We start from the raw sequence: 20483 nt of genomic DNA on the forward strand, positions 1-20483 counted from the left end.
AATAATTTTCGTTGTAATGTTATTCATTCTTCTATTTACAATTAAAGTATTGTAGCTAGGAGCTATATAAATTATCTATTTTTAGTGCTGCGTTTGATCATAGAGTTGCCGTAGCTATTTTAAGATTAAAAGATGGACTAGATTACAGTAAGTTATTAGAGGAAGCACAACAAGATCCTATAAGCAGCGATGCTACTTTGACACCTGCCATGAAGCACGAGCTCGGCACATCAGTGACAAGCAATATCATGCACGCAGATTCTAATTTGAGTTTACCAACAGTGGGACTTCCCGAAAATAATTCGTACTTAAGTAAGTTAATTATCGTATTTAAATACAGAACAATTTCTTGATTTATGGATGATTTTTGCATGTTCTTTCATCTTCCGATAAAATGATATAATTACATGACCACAACTTGACATTCTTCTAACGACAATAAGTGCTTTCTCTATGTTACTTGAAAGATAACTAACGTTTTGTAGTGTAATTGATAATTGTTTAGTGGCACCTATTTATCAAATGACACGCCCGTGGAAATTGTGCCTAAATAATTGACAATGCATCGTTCTTTGTATATACTGACGATAAATATATTTTCTATTTGAAATATATTTACTCGTATTTTGTAGGAAAAAGGTTGTAATATTATGGTAATATACTTAAAAGCAAAAGCGGTGTTTTCAAATTTAGTCCTATGAAACTCTGGTGCAAAAGGCTGTGAAAACATGGCAATTACCGCGTTATTGGCATCACTGCAATTAATTTTATTACTCTCTACTATGTACTATGGTATCACAAAAAAGGAATGTTGTTAGGAAGCAAGTCTAGTATTGTGATACCTAGCAAATTATTGACTTTGGTTCGTTAATTTATTCAATTTAGTTTGTTTTCTAAATTCGAGTTAATACCTCAGTAATTACTTCATTGGCTGCATTTCATCCAAATGCTAAATATATGGCACTTTCGCTGAAACAGTGTCACATGGCAAAACAACAAACTATCATGGGCGACATTTTGTTGATTTATAAACAATAGAAAGTGTTATTTGAAATAATACTCTAAATAGTCAAATGATATACCTGTTTAAAGTGTTTGTCTGAAATAAAAACAACTACAAATTCATAAATACAATAAAAACGTGGTAAAAATTGTAGTGTTACAAATGTACCAGTGGTTAGAATCCTATTCTAGTAGTCTATAAAACTCTTGTGCCCCTTTTTGTAGTTTCTTGTAGATAATCAAGTCTCTTCCTCCCGTACTCACATGAACAAATCATTCAGATTAATTGCTATCTTTAACTTAGGTCTTACTTCCTAGCCTTTATGAGGCGGGACATTTATCTAGTATTATGTGGTCTGCTTGTGACTCCAATATATTTCAGGATATTAAAAAGGGCTACTTCAGTTTTCGTAATTTCTAGACCTATTCTTAAGCACAACTTTTTGTTCTAAGGTTTAGGAAATAATGGGAATTACAAAGATAAAAAAACTCTACCAAAATCACTAAAAACACATGAAAAATTATTTCAATTGAACAATATTTCTATCATATTGAATTATGACTCCAATGAATTTTTACAAGAATTATTACAATTAGAGGTGGCTTTCACCACCACTTATCTTAATTATTCTCTAGAATAGTATTAGAAAGCTCGGAATATATATTAAAGTTAGTCTACTTTGATGTTCTATTGCTACGTTACCATAGAAACATTGATAGTCTTTGTTACTTTTGCTATTGATTATAGACTCTCCTCTATTTTGTTCCATACGGAAGAAAATATCCAAACCTATTCGTCAGGCAACACTTTATACTGCACGTATTGCATTAAAATAAGTTTGTTAAGAATTATAAATTCGTAAAACACTGATTTGATCATACTTGATCATTATCTTTTACAGATCTACAAACACCAACAGGTTCGACCCGCATTGAAAAGAAAAAGCAGCATCCGGGTTTAAATGAAATTTTAGAGAAGTCACCTGAAAAAATAGGTAAACTGGAAGAACAACTTGATATGTTTAAGAAGAAACAACCAAAAGGATTTATTGATGTATGGTGGCTGTACGATGATGGTGGATTGACTATGTTACTGCCTTATATCATATCCACCAGAAACAGTTGGTCCAGTTGTAAATTAAGAGTATTTGCTATGGCAAATAATAAAAACGAATTGGAACTTGAGCAGAAAAAGTAAGTTTTTACAATATAATGATTGACGAAAACTATGATCCCGTGTCAGAAAGCTGATCCTAACCCAGAACGAGATTTTGTGCGTTAATTCTCCCACGATAATTTTTTGTTGTATAATGAATTCGGGGATTTTGTATTAAAGTTTAATACTAACAAACTATTTTTATAAATGCGAAAAAGTAGAAAACCGTACGCATGTGAAATGATCATAAAAAGTCGTATGAGGGGAATTAATAATTTTTAAGTGCAACAAACCATAAACAAAGTCCCCTTAATTTAAAGCATAGAATCCAATGGTAAAGAGAAAAATGGGGGTTACCATTTGAAAAAATTAAGTTTGCGAAATTTTTTAGATAGCGAAATTCATCACCATTTTCTGAACACCCTATATAAATTTTTGTCAATGTTTTCACAGATTTGAAAGCTGCAAATCCCAAAAATATTAGACCTGACTCACTTAAAATTAGAAATATAATTTTTTTAGGGAATGTATCCAAAAATTTCGAAAATGTGAAATATTTGAAAAATGGTGGACTTTAAGCATACGATGCCTTATATAAAGTTGTATTGAAATTTTGCTTAGATTCCAAAAATTCAATAAAAATCATAGCATTTCGTTTAAAATAACTTAGTTTGGGTCCACGTCGTGAAGGAACCTATATTAATTAATTTCATATTAATTATTTATTGTAATTTTTAGTATGGCAAATTTGCTGTCCAAATTTCGTCTGGATTACTTTAGTTTACAAATGGTTTCTATAGGAGATAAACCTCAAGACACAACCATTGAATTCTTCAATGACTTAATTGCTCGTTTCGTTACCAACGGGGAAGTTGAAGAAAACGGTGAGTAGTATTTTTTCTGCTTTATCTAATTATAACTATTTAGAGTTCATATCTAGACACGAAGTAGTTTTGGCATAGATAAATAATCTATGACTATTATAAAACCAATTTAATGCCAACATTGGAGACGATTTAGAACAAATTGCGTATGTACCTTGATTATGACTATAAATGTTTACAGACACTTTTGTGTGTTCTTATAGAGTGGGACTTTAAACATAGAAAACTTGACATCAGAATGATTAATATTATAAAAAAATATTTTATTAAAACATATCGAGATTCAAACAGAAAGTTAGTGTAAATTGATGGAATCTGGTCTGATACACAGTATATAGTTAAATTCTGTCTTTAATTAAATCATTATTGCCCAAATCTTTTTTTAAAAATGTTACTACATCTTTTTGTTCCAAAATGTCTTGAATAAATGAATAATAAATGATTATCAAAGGAGTTACGCCCAAGCAACTAAAGTTGCATCTGATCTCTTAAGGAGTAATATCTTCCAAGCAATTCTGGATTTAAATTAGAATAATGACATTAAACTGTTTTGAAATTATTTGTCAATCAAAAAAGTTATCACAAAATTAATAATCCACAGTCAGAATTTGAATCTTAAATTTTTTCATCCACAAAAGTTTTTCTGCCTCAAAAAGTTATATTTTATGGTTAACGGTATCCAAAAACATTCCGGTGAGAGTGAAAGATTGCATTTGTATTCCTTCTCACGATTAAATGATCTAACCGCACTATACCAAGCTCATATATTCCTTATAAGCTAGGTGTGTAACCTAACCGTATATGCGATACTCATTCTTCAAACATACAAACCTTTATATCTCAGAAAAAATGATGCCTCTTCTTTTTTGGACCTTATTCCAATCCAATGAATTGACCGATCAAATTGATTTCTTCGATATGAACTAGAGATCTGGAAATTACGTCTCCTATGAAATTTATTCAGCAAAGACAGACGAGTTGGTGAGGGCATTCACAAAGAGTGGAACAGTCAAGACCAGTGAGGGGAATATGGGAAGCAAAAGTAGACTAAACTAAAGAAGGCAAATAGGACAAAGTAATAGGTAAAATACTTGAGAGGCACAAATTCAGAACTAGGTTAACGGATTAAGAAGTGATCCGATTCCATGGTATCAATCTGCCTACTCCAAGCAGCAAATCACCCCTTTTTCTTGGTTGATTTCAATGCCTCAATCTGCCTACTCCTTGGAATTTCACCGAGGAAATGAAAATCAGAAACAAAAAAAATTAATGATTAATACAGAAAATAAAAATAATATTCTTACCATCAAGAACAATATTGACACTAACACACTTATTGCTGATTTTGAGCAACCAGTTAAGTAAAAAAAGGGTGATTCCCTGCGTGGAGTAAGCAGATTGAGACCACGGAATCGGATTACTTCTTACCAATGAACGAATAATCACCCTATCTCCACCCTTCTCTTGATAATGGCTCCAAATTGGGAACCGAAACGTCGGGAATTTTTGAAATTCCAATGCGCCATATATTAAAATTAGTGTACTTTGGTGTTTCCTTTCCACGTTCCCAATAAGGAACCGCTTAAAGAAAGATCTAAAGAACTAATTTTGAAACAGAAGAGACCTAATTTATCAAGAACATTCAGATGCAATTATATAATATATATATATATATATATATATATATATATATATATATATATATATATATATATATATATGGAATAGGAATAAATTCGTTATTTCGTAAACCTGCGACTTTAAGGAAAAATCCTGAAACCCGTCGATTTTTATTTTTGACGTCGTCTATGCGAGCGTGATGACGTCATCGCTAAAATTTTTAAATGGAAATGTGGGTGTTGTAATACAAAATACTCATTCAGCCATATCAATATGTACGGTAATTGATTGATTGATTGAAACCTAAATTAAGTGCTCAAATTGTTTACCTTCAGCTAAAATACAATGAGAAAGACGTACCGCGAAGTCTTCTCGAACCTTCTCTATAACTTCCGGAGTTATTTGTGAATCTGAATACGTATTCTTTCTTTGAGTTCATTGATATTTTGTGGTCTATTTTGGTACATTTTACTTTTCAAGTATCTTCATAAAAAGAAATCAAGAGGAGTCAAATCAAGTGACTTAGGCGGCCATTCTATTGTTCTTCTTCGACCTATCCACCGATTTGGAAATATGTTGTTCAAATAGTATACCAATACAGCATAGCGTGGAGGCGCATCATCTTGCTGCAGCCATAAATCATTTCTGTTTGGAAACAGCCGGTTCAATTCAGGTAGCAAGAAGTTTTGAAGAAATTCTAAATATCGAGGGCCTGTTAAGGTTTCTTCGAAAAAGTATGGCCCATAATCCAATTAACTATTATTCCCGCCCAAACATTAACTTTCTCTGGGTATTGAGTATGGTACTCTTGCATCCAGTGTGGATTTTCTGTAGCCCAGTACCGATAAGTTTGACGATTGACATGACCGTTTAGTAGAAATGTAGCTTCATCCGAGAAAAGAACCTTTTTTAAAAGCATCGGATCTCTGTTATTTTGTTCCATCAAAATTTCTCAAAACTCTTGTACCAAACTTACTTTGTAGGGATGCCACTTTTCCTTCTTTAGCTTTCCAAGAAATTTGAATGGTCCATGTTATTATCTAATGCTACTTGCCATGAACTGGTATGGGGATTATCTTGAAAGGCTAACAGAACAAATAGTTGTTTGTTTTCTGATATTGGTTTTCTACTACCTTTAGGGAGGTCTTTGACATGACCTGTTTCTCTGAATTTCTTCTCAATTTTGCTTATAGTGGATTGTGAAATTGGTTCTCGGTTGGGGTATTTATTATCAAATAACGTACATCCTTCTTTCTGCGTATGTGCCTTATCTCCACAACTAATCATTATTAGAATTTCAATTCTTTGCGTTCAGTCAGCTTCATGTTGATAGATACAAAGACTTTTTAAATTCGTCTAATACAATAATACTATCAATCATTTGACACAAAGTTATTTATATCCAAGTGTTGATGTTGATGTTGATAAGGTAACTAGATTTTTGAAATAGTAAAAAGTAGGCAGATAAGACATTTCATTACTAGTGACAGCCTTTACAAAATTTATTTTTGTGTGAAATAAATCACCGAAGGTGGAAAATCACTTTTTAAAAACTTTATTTACTACTTTACACTTAAAAAATTACCGACAATAAAATTTACGTTTAATTATATGAAAACTAACAGACTAACTAACATGTCCTTTTTATTTATACGTAATGTGAATGTTATGGTAAGCGAAATTTTATAGTGTCGTCAGCTTCTTCTATATGGGGTTTCTTGAAAATGAGTGCCATAATTTGTGTCAATAAATACATCACATACATACATTTTATTAAGAAATCTATTGAAATTTCATAAATAATATTTGTGACAATACGCAAATCAACTACTGTACATATTAATATGGCTGAACAGGTATTTAAAAGACCTTTCAAATAATGTTTTACAACACCCACATTTCTATTTAAAAATTTTAGCGAAGACCTCATCGACGGGTATCAAAATAACGAATTTATTTGCACCATACTGAATATATATATATATATATATATATATATATATATATATATATATATATATATATATATTTAACTAGAGTTATTTGAATCGAGATTAGAATATCTATTCGAATGATTTTCTGTAACGACAATATTGTCACTTCATCAGACCATATTCAATTTCCCATTCGAATTTTTTTTACATTTACCCCTTACTTCTTAAGTAAATGAATATCCTGTAGGGGTAGTTTTCTATATTTTACTTCAGTTCCACATACTGTCCCTATTACAGACTTTTTTGTTAACTTTATTCAAGTTATATTCTGAATATATCAAGAATATACATTTTCTTTTCGCTTATTTTTGTTGTAAAATTGATTTCGGCCTGTAGGTAGCAAAATGCGAATAAGTTTTTCTGGATTCATGAATATAAAAATAATAGCTCCGTTAGAAAGAAAATAACTTTCCTTTTTTTCCAATGAAGTCAAGCAAGTATCTGGCAAAAAAAGAGAGTTACCCACAACAACTTTGTTTCACTATGAATCACATGATATTGTCAACCAAATAAACTATTCATTATTTACTTTCTTTTTAACGTAAAAAGTTTGTCCAAAAAAATTCAGAAAATTCTGTATTCATGCAACCTTGTTGCAGTTCGGTTAAATAATCCTTGGTCAAAGGAGTAATGTTTTTTTTATTTTTGACTTTAACTGTATTTTTAGCTTCTTTAAGACAAAATAGAATTATATACAATGATAGTAGATTTTTGGATGGTTGAATGAAGTTAAATTATCTTAAGTTTATACATCAAGGCTCTAAATTTGACACAATCTCATATGTCTAAGATAATGCTGGAAAATAGTAAAATACAGCTTTGTGACAATTGGATTCCTCACAAACACAAATGAAACTGTTGAAAAAACAGCTAAAATTCAAATATAGTCAGACATATTCATCAATCTCTACTGAAAAAATAATTTAAGAAGCTATTAATTTCTTTATAGACGTTTACTGATGATTATTTATTCAATATTCATAATAGTCCGCGAAAGAAACAGTTTTACAGAGCCTTTCATTGTTGTATTACAAATTCATTGGCGAAAATTATTAGATAATTTTTTTGTATATATATTGTTGATTTTCTCTATTTTTGTTTGTAGATTGTATGATCAGCGCAGCGGAAATTGCAGCTTCACAAGACAAAACTTACCGGCAGTTGCGCTTACGTGAACTCCTTTTACAACATTCCAGTGACGCCAACCTAGTTGTAATGTAAGTATTTTATGAATTACTTATTAAAAAATATGCATGTACACAACAAGAACCAACTAACACAGCAGTATTCAATAAATAGAGAAAAGTTAAGCATTTATGTTTTTGATGTCACTACCTTTCTATTGTTTAGTTTTCACGATTTTATCTAGCTCATTTTTATTTTGGTGCGTTTTTTACTTCATAATGTATTTTATTGGTATTTGCAGAAACATTTGAGCCCTTATTGTAGCTTAGTTGATTTCATTCTAGTATTACAATAATTGGTTTTTTAAATAAATATGTGGATCAATTTCATGAACTAACAAAGAGAAGTTGAGAAATCTGAAAAAACGGAGAAAGACTGCCCGGTTCAAAATCATAATAAAACATACATTTTGGTATCACATAATCCATTTACCGAGGTCACAGGTGTTGGGCCTAATGGAAGCTGAAGTAAACCTAATCTAACCTAATCATAAGAGGAATTCGTTCCTCGGTCTACTTAATAACATCAAGAGTGAAAAACATTTATTTTTTCGTAAACATCTATTTTGCGTATTTTTGCCACCCTCCATCATGCACTTTATTGATAAAAATGTCCAATAATCTTCAATTGGACGGGCTTAAAATTCTATCATGATTTGGTACAAAAGGTATGTTTTTTATTTAACCAATTTTGAGATGCCCTTGCATAATGACAGACCACAAAGTTCTGCCAAAACATCATATTGTCTCCAACGTGATATGACCTTACTAATGCAACTAATTTAGTTAAGCATGTGTTTCATCGTATTTCAGAATCTACAGTTTCCCTCTTATTTGATCTACATAAGCTCAAATAAGGGAGAAGGAATGGATATTCCTCTTGTCGAAATCGCGCACCAGATCAGAACTTTATCAGCGAATTTTGCTTTTTATTTTACATTGTTAGGGCACTCCCTCATTCATGAAATGTACCCGCCTAATTTGGTGACACTATGTTATCCGTGTTAATTATTTTGAAGTATATTAAGACACTTTTACTTTTTCGGTCTTTGTTACAATCTCTTTGATTTTCCATTTTTTTTTTGAGGTTCAGACATGGTATCATGGTTCATATTATCAAGGCTTTTTCTAATTTCCAACTGATAAGACGTTTTGAGGCAACTAATATAGAAATGGACTTTACCATTTAATGTAAAATAAACATTCGCTTACATAGCCTTTTTGATACTGTACTTATTTTTACAAACTATACTTAAACTTCTAAATTTTGTGTCAAAATTACTGCAACATACGTAATTTGAGAACAGGCTCATGCATCCATATCCTTATAAAATGTTTTTTAATTTGATTATTGACGAAAATATTGATAAACCACCCCACAGAATCAATCTATTGTAAATCTTCTCCCTTTTGTACCGATATTGATGTCCTATATCACAAATTTCGGATTTGCATCAATATTTGTTATCAATACTTAAATAAAGACGTTACAATTAAAATTATTGTCAATATTTTAAAATATTAATGATATATTGTCAAGATATTAGTCGGGTACGGTCTGCTTATGGCTAGTAGAGTCATTTAGACCTAAAATTTTATGCGCTGGACTGAGAATATAGATAATAAATATACATAATAAAATTAAATATACTCGTATGAAGCTACGTCGATTTTGTGAATTTACTATAAAAATGAATTTAGAAACTTTCACGCTTGCGGTTGCCATGACGCCCTCGTTCACGTTTAACATAAATTAAACAGATTACGAAGTGTGATTTATGTGTTTCTAAATCACACTTCGCACAAACGCCCGCGCTCGCGTTCAAGTTCACGCCGAGTTTAAGCCGGGTGATGGCCATCTATGTTCGATGCTCGCGTTCCAGCGCTTAGCCAATTAAAAAAGGATTAATAACAGCTGTCGAATTTGGTGGCAAATGAAGTTTTGTTTTATACTTATTGGTGAAAAAAATTTTAAAACAATGATAAAATCTGAATCGATTAGAATGAAGGAACCCACTAAATGAAAATTGCATTATTCAGAGAACAGAAGATGTTTATTTTTCGAAAATTCAGCTATATGAAAAATGAAGATGAGGATAGAAAATTGGTTAAGTTTGAAATATAAGAAAATATTCCATTGCACGTACAAAAACTTATTTAATTTAAAAATAGAAATAAATCATTAGAATATATCTGTATGTGATACACTTTAGCAGATTAATGGATTTGTCATCACTTCTTCCATAGATTTCTTATTTGGAACATTTCATAGCAAGATTAGGTATATATAGAGAACAGGAAATTTCCAAATGATATTAAGAAGGGCCTATTTTTCAATAGACAATCTATTATAGTTAATTCTCATTGTGAAAACAGTATTTTCGGTACTTGGAAATAAGGTGTGGTAAAAAAATCATTGAACTATTCGCATATTTTTTTATTAAACATTATTTGTAACAAATAAACATTTTACAGTACCTACCTAATCATATCATAACTATTAATTTCATTGTTTTTTATTTGTTAATTCATGAAACACTAAATAAATTTATATAAAGTTTAAATAATGATTCACTGTCATCACTAGAGAAAGAAACGATTATTGGTTCTATTAGATCATCCATAATCCTTTCTAAAAACTATTTATCATCTTCTTTTTTCATGAAATGTGCAACACAATTTTGCCAGTGAATGTTTCTCACATTTTCCAAGGCCTTAAAAGATCCTTTACATATCTTTTAGTTTAAAAATAGTATTTTCGGCTACCACTTTCAGTTTTAGCCCAAATCAATTCTATAGGGTTCAGTTCACAATGATATGGTGGCAACCTAAGTACAATTTCATTATTTTGTTGTGCCATTCAACAGGATAGAAACAATATTTACAAATCTAAAAAATGTTAAATCTTGAAACAAATAAAAGAGAGACGAAACTTATCTTCTACCATGCAAATGAAATGTCGAAATACGAAAAATATTTTGTTGTTTTCTGAAATGACATTTCTAATCGGTCCAAATAGGGCCAGCCAATTAAATCCCCAACGGCAAAGGCAAGATAAAAACTTTCGTTTCCAACGCAAACTTTAACTCGTAACGACGGCGTCAGCGTGGTCGCGAGCGTAAAAGTTTATAAACACAATATAATAATACATAAGAGAAACTAGGACTACTAGAAACAATAAATATTTAGTGCCTGATCGTATTCATTATCAAAATGTTTTGCAGCGCAAGCCAAATTATTTGAATAAGCGTTCAATTCTACAATTATTTCCATCAAAAACTATAATATTTAAAGACAAATACTCATCTTTCATTTTTGAGTAAATCAAAATTCAACTTTATGTTATTATTCAACTATTTTGTTTTGTTCATAAACACTTTCCCATATATTAGTGCCTTTTGCATGTTTTCCATAACTAAAATTGTTAATTATTTCCTGTCTTCTTCAGGTCCCTTCCCATGCCCAGAAAAGGCACTGTATCAGCGCCGTTATATATGGCTTGGTTGGAGGTACTTACCAAAGATTTGCCCCCCTATTTACTTGTTCGAGGCAACCAACAGTCTGTGTTAACTTTTTATTCTTAAGTTGTAGTATTTTATATTGTATATATTGTAATATGTTGATTTTTAATTTATATATAACTAAATCGTATTTTGCCAGAAATAAAGAGAAATAATAAATTACTGGATAGTTTTATTGCATCAAAATTAAATTCCAATTCACGTTTACCTGTAACTAAAAACCTGTTTTGATCGATATGTTTCTATCAATACTTTCAGCTTTTTGGTACTACTTGGTTGATACAGGATCGTTAAGATATGAAGTTGTAACATGATATTTGAGTTATCTACCTAATAGGGTGCTATTTTACTTCATTACATGTTAGACGAGAAAAAAAATCTCAATACACAACTTAATCAAATTATAGTTAACATCTATCCTGCAATTCAATTTTTTTTATAACGTGCTCACATCAAAACAAACTTTATTATTTAATGTATTGAATTCAACGTGACGTGATTTGGTACCACTGATTTGTTTCCATTGATTTGTCAAAAGTAGTTCAATCGAATCGCTAGTGTCAGTGTCAACAAAAATTACCTTTTGTTGACTGTAATTTGAAAGTAATAGATTACTGTAAAATTATTTCCTCATTACCTTGAACTCTGCATGATGTAACTCTTAACTCGATATTCAGCTTATAGAAGGTGTTATTGTAAAATATACTGCACAAACTATAATTCAAAGTTTTTATGTATTAAAATGTTGATGAATACTTTTTCTAGTCAGTAGTTTTATAATTCGGTTCATTCATAATGACTGTTAATGTACCAAGTATGCCCACTGTCAGAAAATACCGAAGGGAAAGTACTGAAGTCAGCAGCTGTCTCAAATATATGATATTTGGTTTCAATGTATTATTTTGGGTAAGTATTAATGACCTAAATATAGAAATTTGTAGCGAGGGGGTAGACTTTCAAGTAATTGAAATTAAGTTTAATACTTAAGAAAAGAAACTAATTTACAATTTTTAACATTACTAATTATTAAAAAAATATATTATATCTCATCTAAATTCATTTTTAGAGATATAAATGAATGAATATTTAAAATTACAAACCCTTTTATACCATATAAATCCTATTGTGATATTTTTGTGCTTCTAGTTACTGGGATTAGGAATTTTAACAATTGGAGTATGGGCTTGGAGCGAAAAAGATATATTTAATAATTTGGGAAAAGTAGCCAATGTTGCACTCGATCCTGCTTTTGTATTAATATGTATAGGTAAGTAATCATACAACTTATTAGTTATTAAAAAGTTTTTTATTTTTTTTTTGTGGTTTTACTAGAAAATTAAGTTGTTAGTCCTTATTGGTTTATACCTCTAGATAATAGGAATGTGGTAACTTATCTCCACATCTTTAAGATCTTTTTTTATTTCAATAAGTTATCAATATTCATCAAAAAGAACTAGGTATAATTGTTTTACTAGTCACTAGTTCAGTATCTACATTTTTTAACACTCCTAACATTGTTGAATTATATTGCTTCATTTTATATTGATTTGTTTCATGATTGAACTATTTTCCACTATATTGTTTCTTTCCAGGAACTGTAACATTTGTGATAGGGTTTACAGGTTGTGTTGGAGCCTTAAGAGAAAATACATGCCTCTTAGCTACAGTAAGTTTTTGGATTTTGCTTTATGGTAAATCATACAAGTATGTTTATTTTAGTATGCAATATTCCTGTCTGTGCTTCTCTTATTTGAAATGACTGCAGGTATTCTTGGATTTATTTTTAAAGACTGGGTGAGTCGCATTTCTAGGAATTATTGGAAAAGTGAAATAGTTGAAAACTTTTATTGATTTTCTTTTCCCAGTAACAGTAATATGTTTCTATGATTTAATGACTGGTAGCTATCAATTAAATTTATAATTTGAATTTCACAGTATACATTAGACAATGATTGATGACAATTAATTAATTGGAATAATTTTATATTTTATGCAGTTTTTTATTATTTGTTTTGCGGTAAATATAAAACTGCTTTTTGCTTCCGAATTATTGTAACCCTCGAAAGATATTTTAAAATGAAAAAAAAAACTATAATAATTGAATATTTTCGTCATGTTTTGCAAATAATGCTGAATAACTTTTTCACTTTCCATGAATTATTGGTACATTCTTAATTTATCAAGTGCCAAATAGATAGTAGTTATATTTTATTTTAATTTTATGAGGAAATAGTATATATTATAAATATTTACCAATTCTAGATCAAATCCCAAGCTACTATTGGATTTCAAACCTTCATAATCCACTACAGGGAAGATCCTGATCAACAGAATTTGATTGATTGGATCCAGGAAGACTGGGTATGTCAGTTTGATTACTATATGTCTAGGCAATCTTATTTATTTACATTCTTATATGATTTAGTCTTGTTATTATTAAATATAGATGAACTTAGCGTAATAAATGAAGGGGCTATATGATATTCAGGAAACACAAAACTAACTTCAAAATTGATATAAGGAACTCTTAAAATCTGAATATCTAATAATTATCATGATTTGAACACTACTTCTGATATATAAATGGAAACTACACCATCCTCCACTTTACTACATGACCAGCTTGCATCACTATACTAGCCTTCTCTGTGTGAGCATTTTAACTCAAAGCCTTTATGACAGTTTCAGTAGTATACAGATTAGCCGTGTCAATTGGCACCCTTTTATCAATTGAAACCTTTTCTAAGGGGAAGCAAAAAACAGTATAGTTCATTCAAATAAGGGGTAATTGTACATTTTTTTTATTTGATATAATTGAAGAAATGAGATCTGTCATAATTCATGATGGTTTACAGTACTTATCAAGAATATAGCTTCAGATATGGGATATTCTGCTCAAAACAATATAAATAAATTCTGATCTGGCTGATTTGTCACAAAAATACTAAGGAGATTTATGGGAAAACATAAAACCTCATTTTGCAATTTTGTTTCATTTCACTACAAAATTATTACAGTTTTAAGAAACAAACTAAAATGCTGCCATTAGAAAAACTTGTTTTAGGCATAAGGGATATTGCCATAAAAATAATGACAATATGCCTTTAACTCTTGTAGATTTTTGTACTTATCATGCTTTTTTGAAAGTTTGTTCCTGTGTAATTGCTTGTGAATTGTTTTTTCTAAGTCCCTTAGGATTAATTCTTATTGGCAGTGGTTGGACCTCATCTTCAAAATTTATTTTGAAGAAAATTTTGTTTTCTCTTTTCATTTGGTTCATACATAATTACCCGACTATATTTCACTATCAGATCATCCTTCACATTTCTAGGCCCAATACTTTCATAAGCCACTTCGTTTGAAGCGGAATTTTGAAAAAATTCATGTGTCAACAATCTTGTTCTAAATGGAAATGGATTGCTCCTTGCTTGTTCCATGTGCTTGATGTACTCATTTGGAAGGTAGATATTTTTCTTCCCGCAATCTTAGTTTCTATTAGGTTATGCACACTATCACATTCCATTTGATTATGGCCTTTTTCAAATAACTGCTAAATTCAATAGTGTTTTTGTAGTTGCAACCTTCAGACTACAAATTTATAGGAATGAGAGTGCTGGAACAATTTTCATTAATACTGCTTTTAATAAGAGAAGTAAATGTAGAAGCGTTCAAATCACCTTTTGTCTCGTCCCACCAGTAATTTACTGCGTCATGATTTTCCAGATTATAAACCATGAAATTGTGTAGCATTAACTTTTTCCTATAGTAAATTACACTGGCATTGAAATAGGGCAGTTCATTACAGCCTGAAAGCCCATAGTGATTGATTAATTATTTTCATGGATCGCTTCAGCTCTGTCTTTTTCTTTTTCAGTCCCAGCTAATTCTTTTTTAGCAACAAGAACGCCATAAACTCTGTCGTCTATATTTTCGGCTCAAAGGTAAACTTTATGAATTTTTTATGACAGTATAATAAAATATGTCTCCTCTATTGACATTTTTTCGCAAAAGTTTAGTACATTTTGTAATGTGGATAATTTCACATGGGTCAAAAATCTGTCTTTGGCGTATAAATATCTAAATTCAACTCACGGAGTATGTCCTGAAAAGGTGGATAAGATGGAGAGCTCATTTTGTTTGTTATCTTCACAGTAATTCATAGTAACACTCATTCTTTAAAATTGTCTGCAAGTAAAATTATGTTTTAACCCAAAATTTTGTTAATGCACATTTAATTCAAATATCATTGTGTAACTAGCCCCTGTCTCTAATATGTTTTTATAGAAACACCAGAAATCCTAAGATAAATACCCCGTACGATAAATATAGTAAAGCCTTCTTTGACAGCAAAGTTTTTGGTCAAGTTTTGCATGAAACAATGATGTGCTTTTCGCGACATCCATCTCTAAATCACTGTGCTAAAGTGGAGTACAATAAACATCACTTACCTTTGATTAAACCGCTAAAATCCCAGAAATTGTTGGTCAAAAAATAAAAATACTGCTTAAAACCATTGACCAACTAATAGATACGGGTTATTTTATAGAGATTCTCTCGCCCACAAGTGTTTGGCGTATAGCTCATTACAATAATTGAATTTCATGTGTCTAACGCACACTTGGAATGACTTAACTATGAAGTTGGTTCCCATTAGGAGCGAGCACTGTACAAATTGGCTTTGTGATAAATATTAGCGAATACAATAATAACTAGAAATTAGGTAGGTATATATATATATATATATATATATATATATATATATATATATATATATATATATATATATATATATTAATAAGACAAAAATTAGATAATCCGAGACGATACGTTAATGGAGGATAAAATAAGGGACACTTTATACCACTTAACTATATGATTAATATATCCTAATTTTAAATAGGAAATTATTATGTTAGAACAAAAGGATCAATAGCATATTCATATTAGTCTCTACATGGATTGGCCTCTTAATTACTGAATATTTGTTTTCACGGAGAAATAGTTTTGATTTTCTCAGCAACGTATTTGCTTCATCAAATTTGTATTTATCAAAGTTACAATGTAATATTGTATATTGATTAATATGTTATGATTTTTAACAGTTGCAGTGCTGTGGCATTGAAGGGCCTAAAGACTGGGACAGGAATAACTATTTCAATTGTTCTTCAAAAGATGTGGGAAGCAGAGAAGCCTGTGGTGTGCCATTTTCTTGTTGCAAGAGAAAACCAAACGTGAGTTTGTTCTTACAATATAAGATTGTTCAATAGAATTTATCTATTTTACTGAATAATTCATCAATTTTAAATTCACAATGAGATAAGTATCTTTAAAATATTTAGCATTTTCAATAAAGTTGTTAAATATATTTTTTAGAAACATTTTTTTTAATTCGTCGGTCAGAGAGGAATTGAGTAATTTATTTATCCAAATCACTAACGGCACATTTTAAATTTTAGTTCTAACTAACAAAAAACTATTTATTCCGATAAAAAAAAAATAGATTGTAGTAATCTAAAATTATTTTGAAATGTCCCACTGCCACTCTAAATTCGTAAGCGCATACATAGTTCATAAATGGAATATTTTGAAATGTTCCAGTATGACTCTGAAAATGTTCACTTAGGTTCTGTTTATCGGTGTTTTGTGCCAGTTGCGCTTTGAACGCTCAGTGAAAAAAAGTTGGAAGAACCAAGTCTTATCAGACACTTAAAGAACACACAATATCCGCTAAAAAACTAAAAGCTCCATATTCAACTGATTGTCGATTGATTTGTATTGAAAAAATTAATGAAGAAAAAAGGTTGAATATTTTCAATAATTATACATGAAGATCGCATAGGACGTCATGGTAATACCGGTAGATATTTAGCGCAGGCTGACAAAGATGGTGCAAGGAATCACATAAATTCTTATTCAAGAAAATAGTTTCATTACTGCGGGCAAGTTTTACAGAAGAATATCTTAATGGTGATTTAAATTTGACTATGATGTATCAACAGTACAAGGAATGGTGCCAACAGAATAGTAAGCCTGTCATCAGCAAGGAACCTGTCAACACAATTTTCAAAACGAGTTGAACATTGCATTTCGCAAGTCCAAGAAGGATCAGTGTTCAATTTTTTTGTCATATCAAAATGCTGTAGGCGATGATAAGTTACAACTGATGTACAATTATGAGAAACATAGAAAGAAAGTGACTTGTGCAGATTGGAAAAGATAGCAGACATCGAATCATGCAGAAATGATGTTAACAAGATAATTTGTTGTTATGACATGCAGACACCATGCGAACACGATTTCCTCTTTTTTTTTATAAAAGAAGACTAAATGTGTACAACTGGACCGTATTTGATGTTGTATCAAAAGCTGTCTATTGCTACCTGTGGAATGAGTTAGGAGGAAAAGGTTGTGATGAAGTTGGAACACACACAAATACTTAGTTGTTGGACACACCCAAAATGAAGGTAACAGCGTGTGTAGTACTATTGAATAGGAGAAGACATGAATACTGAAAAATGGATCCATTTTTGTGCCAACACAATGGAAATCAGTAATACAATGTACCAAAAAGATTGGACTCCATATGAAGTAAACGAATTAGATTTGAGTGATATTCTTGATTTTAGGACCTAATAACGCAATTTGATAGAAACTTTACAGTTAATAATTACGGTGATCATGTTGTATGGAATGATATCACAAAGATCTTCATGCAGGCGTCTTCTCCATACTTGATTTTTTATAACGGCCCTCATGATATGGATGCTATGATGAAGTGCATAAGTGTGCGTAACAGAACGAAAGGCAGAGGTTCGGCAAATGTTGAACAACATCTAAGAAATATATACCATCAGCGACCAAATATATCAATTTGATACATTATGCGACTTAAATGTCATTCCAGGAGTATACCGCGATTATTATTCAAGTCTCGAGGGTGGAGAGAAACATATTGAACCCAATGAACATAACGAAATATTATTATTTCTCTTTTCATTTTGTAAACATTCTATAAACCAATGATCTAAATTGATTGTTTTTCAATTCCATTACTGGCTAATTTGGGAATATTTTAATTAGTTCTCAGATTTTCAGGCAATGTAATGTATGTAATAATTCATTACTGGAATATTTCACAAAAAAACTGCTAACTCAAAAACTACAAATGACATCCTAAATCTTAGTAATACACTATAAATATAACTATAATCTAAATATTATTAAATAATAAAAGAAACAAAATAATCTCAAGTTAAAGTGAAATAACATTTGAATATTTTTAAAAACTCTGAATCTGAATACTCAAAAAAGTATCATTTCGAAATGTTCCATAACTGTTTCCGACCGACGAATTATAGATTTCCTTTTAAGTCAATTTTAAGTAATCAGTAATGATGTTTCAAAAGATATATGACAAGTCGTCAAAATTACTACATTTAAGCATCATACAAGACTTTGTTTTTTTAAGTTTAAAACATATTTATGTTCAAATTTTCGAAACGTACAATTTGTTTTATGATTTCTATTTTAATATCAATCCATCTTTACTTAATATTCTGAAATTTTTATATTTCTTGATCATACAACGTGACTAAGAATTGTGTGTATAAATTTTTAGATCTAAAAATAAGAATGTTTTGTTATGCTCAATAACAAAATTGAGGTTTTTCTTCCAATTAGCTAAGATTATGGAGTTGATATTGTACATAGCGAAGTAATATAGAAATTAATGTATATAATTCTGCAGATCCTTATATGATCTAAAAGTATGACAACATCCACTTTATGTTACAGGAAATTATTAAAAATAAACAATGTGGATATGATGTCAGAAAACCCGGATTTGTAAGTATATTATGAAATTAAATTATATATATTTTTTCTATAACTGCTACTATTATAAATTAAAACTGCTCTTGATTGATAATAACATTATTAAAAACTTTATTATTTACATTGACAGTTGTTTGAATATATCTTTGATTCCTTCAATAAACTCACTTTCATCAGGTATTATGTTTAATTAACCCAAAGCTGTAATAGTATTATCAGATTAACACCAAAATGGAACTCATTTATTCTGTTGACCTGATTCCCAGTATATAGAAGAATGTGATAGTTTTTTGAGTTATCAGATGCCAGTTCAAAAATAACTAACAACTGAGCAAAATATCCTTTCTTCTTCACTTATTTCAAAGTAGAACTGAACAACAGTATCTTTAGTAATTGAAGAAAATTGTATGAACAACAGTATCTTTAGTAACTTAAGGAAAGCTTTTTGGCCTTCTTCTTCTTCAACCGGCGCTACGGTCCTTTAAGAATCTTCTCAACAATCGACTGCCAATCATTTCTGCCTATGAGCATAGAGCCTCCAACGTGAACCCCTAGCTGGATCATTTCCTCCTCAACGTCCTCCAACCAGCGAAGGCATGGTCTTCCTCTCAGTCGCCGACCTTCAGGAAATGGCTCTGTGCAGGTGTCGATCAGAACGCCACCAAATCTGGCTCGCCATATATCTGTTTCAGTTCAGCATTCCTCCGGATCCTCCACGCACCGTTCTCGCAAACAAGGCAAAAAATCTTTCGTACTACAAAATTTATAAATAGGAAGAATTGTTGAGATAGGAATATTCGTACCTATTTGTTGGATTTTGTAAAGTATGCAACCATTGATAAAGTAAATGGAAACATTTATAAAATATATAATCAATTTTTAAATTGTAATTTTCAATTTTTATATCAAAATATATTTTTTGTGTTTGAATAATATCCAAGTGCTTTCAATTTATCAGGCATTTTTTTGTAAACCACTTTACTTGCTAGTTATCCTATCTTCATGTTTTTTTCTGTTGATGATTCCAAACACTATCAACTGATCGAGTTTTTTTTTGGTAAGATCTCCACTACTCACTACTATCCATTGAACGAGATAAAGAGGGAAAATCTGAGATAATAGTTCATTCCATACGTTTACATGTGCTAAGTGTACCCTACTACCTCATTGGGTAAAGCCGTTTTTGAGATACGATAAAGTTTAAAAAACACAATTTTGAGAAAAACGCGTTCAAAGTTTCAAGTCCGCTTAAAATTATTAAAATCTCAACTTACCCTCAATCGACGATG

The 20483-nt window shown here is 30.5% G+C and overlaps 2 protein-coding genes across 8 annotated transcripts in view; both read left to right on the forward strand.

The window, feature by feature from the left end:
* LOC130897756 (bumetanide-sensitive sodium-(potassium)-chloride cotransporter) overlaps nt 1-11523 on the forward strand; it is a 51815-nt gene extending 40292 nt beyond the window's left edge. For both annotated transcript variants that reach the window (XM_057806642.1, XM_057806641.1), the window contains exons 13-17: nt 86-312; nt 1905-2196; nt 2897-3042; nt 7762-7873; nt 11289-11523. In XM_057806642.1, coding sequence (XP_057662625.1) covers nt 86-312; nt 1905-2196; nt 2897-3042; nt 7762-7873; nt 11289-11424 — 913 coding nt within the window. In that variant the 3' untranslated portion in view covers nt 11425-11523. The remainder of the gene's footprint in view (nt 1-85; nt 313-1904; nt 2197-2896; nt 3043-7761; nt 7874-11288) is intronic.
* Nucleotides 11524-11836: 313 nt separating this feature from the next.
* The window catches only part of LOC130898228 (tetraspanin-5), a 56194-nt gene continuing 47547 nt past the window's right edge, over nt 11837-20483 (forward strand). For 5 of the 6 annotated variants that reach the window (XR_009059854.1, XM_057807341.1, XM_057807339.1 and 2 more), the window contains exons 1-7: nt 11843-12267; nt 12508-12628; nt 12954-13027; nt 13081-13155; nt 13624-13722; nt 16464-16592; nt 19156-19206. Coding sequence is in view for 5 of the 6 variants with exons in the window: in XM_057807341.1 (XP_057663324.1) it covers nt 12157-12267; nt 12508-12628; nt 12954-13027; nt 13081-13155; nt 13624-13722; nt 16464-16592; nt 19156-19206 (660 nt within the window). In the remaining variant the exon portion in view is untranslated. Of the gene's footprint in view, nt 12268-12507; nt 12629-12953; nt 13028-13080; nt 13156-13623; nt 13723-16463; nt 16593-19155; nt 19207-20483 lie in introns of all 6 variants that reach the window. The other variant, XM_057807338.1, reaches the window with a different exon arrangement.

The sequence above is a fragment of the Diorhabda carinulata genome, chromosome 9, assembly GCF_026250575.1.
Source record: "Diorhabda carinulata isolate Delta chromosome 9, icDioCari1.1, whole genome shotgun sequence".
NCBI classification, from domain to species: Eukaryota; Metazoa; Arthropoda; class Insecta; order Coleoptera; family Chrysomelidae; genus Diorhabda; species Diorhabda carinulata.